This window comes from Calidris pugnax, unplaced genomic scaffold, assembly GCF_001431845.1.
Source record: "Calidris pugnax isolate Ruff unplaced genomic scaffold, ASM143184v1 scaffold335, whole genome shotgun sequence".
NCBI classification, from domain to species: domain Eukaryota; kingdom Metazoa; phylum Chordata; class Aves; order Charadriiformes; family Scolopacidae; genus Calidris; species Calidris pugnax.
Window position 1 is genome coordinate 1,289,628 of NW_015091148.1, and position 3,023 is coordinate 1,292,650.

At 69.0% G+C, this 3,023-nt stretch overlaps 1 protein-coding gene across 1 annotated transcript in view; it reads left to right on the forward strand.

Annotated features, from left to right (window-relative positions):
- OSBPL7 (oxysterol binding protein like 7) overlaps window positions 1-3,023 on the forward strand; it is a 6,882-nt gene that overhangs the window by 405 nt on the left and 3,454 nt on the right. The window contains exons 2-11 of the mRNA XM_014958928.1: window positions 615-813; window positions 1,036-1,158; window positions 1,308-1,361; window positions 1,493-1,606; window positions 1,698-1,817; window positions 1,901-2,021; window positions 2,133-2,233; window positions 2,363-2,455; window positions 2,552-2,681; window positions 2,780-2,904. Of these exons, the coding sequence (XP_014814414.1) occupies window positions 721-813; window positions 1,036-1,158; window positions 1,308-1,361; window positions 1,493-1,606; window positions 1,698-1,817; window positions 1,901-2,021; window positions 2,133-2,233; window positions 2,363-2,455; window positions 2,552-2,681; window positions 2,780-2,904 (1,074 nt within the window). The 5' untranslated portion in view covers window positions 615-720. The remainder of the gene's footprint in view (window positions 1-614; window positions 814-1,035; window positions 1,159-1,307; window positions 1,362-1,492; window positions 1,607-1,697; window positions 1,818-1,900; window positions 2,022-2,132; window positions 2,234-2,362; window positions 2,456-2,551; window positions 2,682-2,779; window positions 2,905-3,023) is intronic.

Genomic DNA, 3,023 nt, shown 5'->3' on the forward strand with positions numbered 1-3,023 from the left:
GGCGGGGGGCGGTTATCCCGGTTATCGGTACCGGGGCTCGGCCACCTTCCCGGGGACATCCCGGTCCCGTCCCTACAGCAGCGTCCGGGACACCCGGGTACCCTCAGGGATGAAGGGGGGCACCGGCGGAGGGGGGGGGGCAACTTCCCCGTGCCTCAGTTTCCCCCTCCTGTCCCTGAGGAGGGTGAAGGGAACACCCCGCCGGGATGGAGCGCGGATGGGTCGGGGTTTTTGGGGGGGACACGTCCTGACAAACCAGGGCTGATGCCGGTCTCCGTCCCCCGAGTCACCCTCCCGGCTGTGCCCGCCGTGGGGCTGCCCCGTGGCACCGGGTCCATGGGGCACCGGGAGTGGGGCGGCGGAGCCGGACTCTGGACCCGCCGGGCGGAGGTGAGATAAGGTTGGGTGGGTCAATGGCTCCATCTCCCACAGAAACTTCTGGGTCCCGGCCGCAGTGACGTGTGGGGCTCCCCGGGGAGGAGGTGGGGGGGGGCAGGAGGGTCCCCCCCAGCCCTTGTCTCCCCTGGGGGAAGGGGTGAGGGTGTAGGGCCGGGCAGGAAACCCGTGGGCAGGGGGGGTGATGCTCTTCCTGACGTGGTGTCCCCTCCTCGCAGCGGCTCCCACCGCCCGGACCGTGACGGCTGAGCTCGGACCCCCAACCCCACAGCTTGGGACAGGGCGGGGGGCTTGGCCCGACCCCCCCAGCTCTGCTCTCCAGCCATGGGCAGCCACGAGAAGGACCCGTCCTCTCCGAAAAGGGCCCTGTCGCGCTCCAACAGCACCGTGTCTTCCAAGCACAGCAGCATCCAGCAGGTCGGGTGGGCTCCGGGCTTTGGGGGGGGGGGCTCAGCAGGATCCCAGTGGTGCACCCAAACTGGACTGGGGGTGCCGTGGAGCCTGGGGGGCTGCACCCTGCTTTAAGAAACGTACATTGATGCTGCACCCCCTGGGGAGAAATGAGTGTCCTTACTCGAGGACAAGGTGGGGAGCACCCTGGCTGCCCCCCCCCCAGCTGCTGACCCCCCATCCCCGCAGGGCTCGGAGAGCTGGGAGGTGGTGGAGGAGCCGCGGGTGCGGGGCAGCCCGGGCCAGGAGCCGCAGCGGCACGAGGGCTACCTGCTCAAGAAGAGGAAATGGCCCCTGAAGGGCTGGCACAAGGTAACGGGGCAGAGCTGGCACCAGGAGCCATCCCCCGGCCACCCCACCGGCCCTGGGTGCCATCCCCTGGGGAGATTTGGGCCCCTGGGTGAGGGGGCTGCAGGGACCAGTCTCTGCTCCCCAAAATTATCGTCCCTCTCCGTCCCCAGAGGTACTTTGTGCTGGAAAACGGCATCCTGAAATACGCCACCACGCGCCAGGACGTGAGTGTGGGGCCGGGCTGTGTCCGTGGGGCTGGGCTGCGTCGGTGGGGCCTCCCCGAGGGCTCAGGGTGGGGGAGTCCCCATGAGGAAGGGGGGTCTTCCCCCTGACGGGGGTCCCCGGGCTCCCCCAGGTCCTGAAGGGCAAACTGCACGGAGCCATCGACATCCGTCAGTCCGTCATGTCCGTCAACAAGAAGGCGCAGCGGGTGGACCTGGACACGGAGGAGAACATCTACCACCTCAAGGTGCTGGTGGGGGGCTTGGAGCCGGGCGTTGGGGGGTGCTGGGTGTCCCCCACCCAGCTCACCCCCACCCCAACGTGCCCCTGTCCCACAGATCAAGTCCCCGGAGCTCTTTGCCAGCTGGGTGAGCAGCCTCTGCTCCCACCACCAGGGCGAGGGACCCGAGCTCTGCCCCAGGGGGGGTCCCGGGGGACGGACCCCCACCAACGTGCAGGTGGGTGATGCCTCGGGGTGGCGATACGAGGGTGTGGGGCTCCCGACGGCAGCTGTGGCGGTGCCCCTTCTCCCCCTCTGCAGGGCCCGTGGACGAGGATCCTGCCCTCGGGCAGTGCCCCTGCCCTCTCCAGCCTCACCAGCTCCCGGGACAAGGTGGACGCCTGGCTGAAGGACAGCGAGGGGCTGGAGCGCTGCTCGGCCGGTGAGCAGGGCTGGAGGGGATGCACAGGGTCAGGGGGGTGGTTATGGAGGGTGGGGGGGGGGGATGCCACGTCCCCCATCCCTCACCGGGCGGGCTCTGTGCCCATCGCAGAGCTGTCGGAGTGCCAGGCCAAGCTGCAGGAGCTGACGGCCATGCTGCAGAGCCTGGAGGCCCTGCACCGCATCCCCTCGGCCCCCCTCATCTCCTCCCTTTTCCCTTTTCCCCTTTCCCCTTCCCCTTTTCCCCTTTCCCCTTCCCCTTCCCTTTTCCCTTCCCTTTTCCCTTCCCCTTCCCTCCCCGGGGATGTCTCTGTTTCCAGCCCTCCCTCCTCTCCCTCGCAGCCCTCGGCCACCGCGGAGAGGCCCAAGAAGGGCAGGAGAAGCACCAAGATCTGGTGCACCCAGAGCTTCGCCAAGGATGACACCATCGGCAGGGTGAGGGGCGTCCCACCGAGCTCGGGAGCCGCTACCGGGGGATGGAGCCCCCCAGGGCCCTGCTGACCCCCACGTGTGTGTGTGTGTGTCCCCAAGGTTGGCCGCCTGCACGGCTCCGTCCCCAACCTCTCCCGCTACCTGGAGCCATCCCAGAGCCAGCTGCCCTTCAGCCTCCCCCCCGAGTACACCCAGCTGCAGAGGAGCTTCTGGGTCCTGGCCCAGAAAGGTGGGATGGGGGTTGGGGGGGGGTCCCGGTGGTGGCAGGTTGGGTGCTGGGGTGCCGTGTCCTGCCAGCCCTGACCCCCTGCCCATGTCCCCCGGCAGTGCACGGCTCGCTCAGCAGCGTGGTGGCCGTGCTGACGGCCGAGAGGGCCCGTCTGGAGGAGATGCGGCAAGCGCTGGACCGGCGGCGCTCAGCCCCACGGCCGGGGGGGGCCGGCAACACCGGGGTGAGGGATATCATAGAGTCATAGAGTCATAGAATTGCCCAGGCCAGAAGGGACCTCCAAAGGCCATCTAGTCCCACCCCCCCGCAGTCAGCAGGGACACCCCCAACTAGACCAGGTTG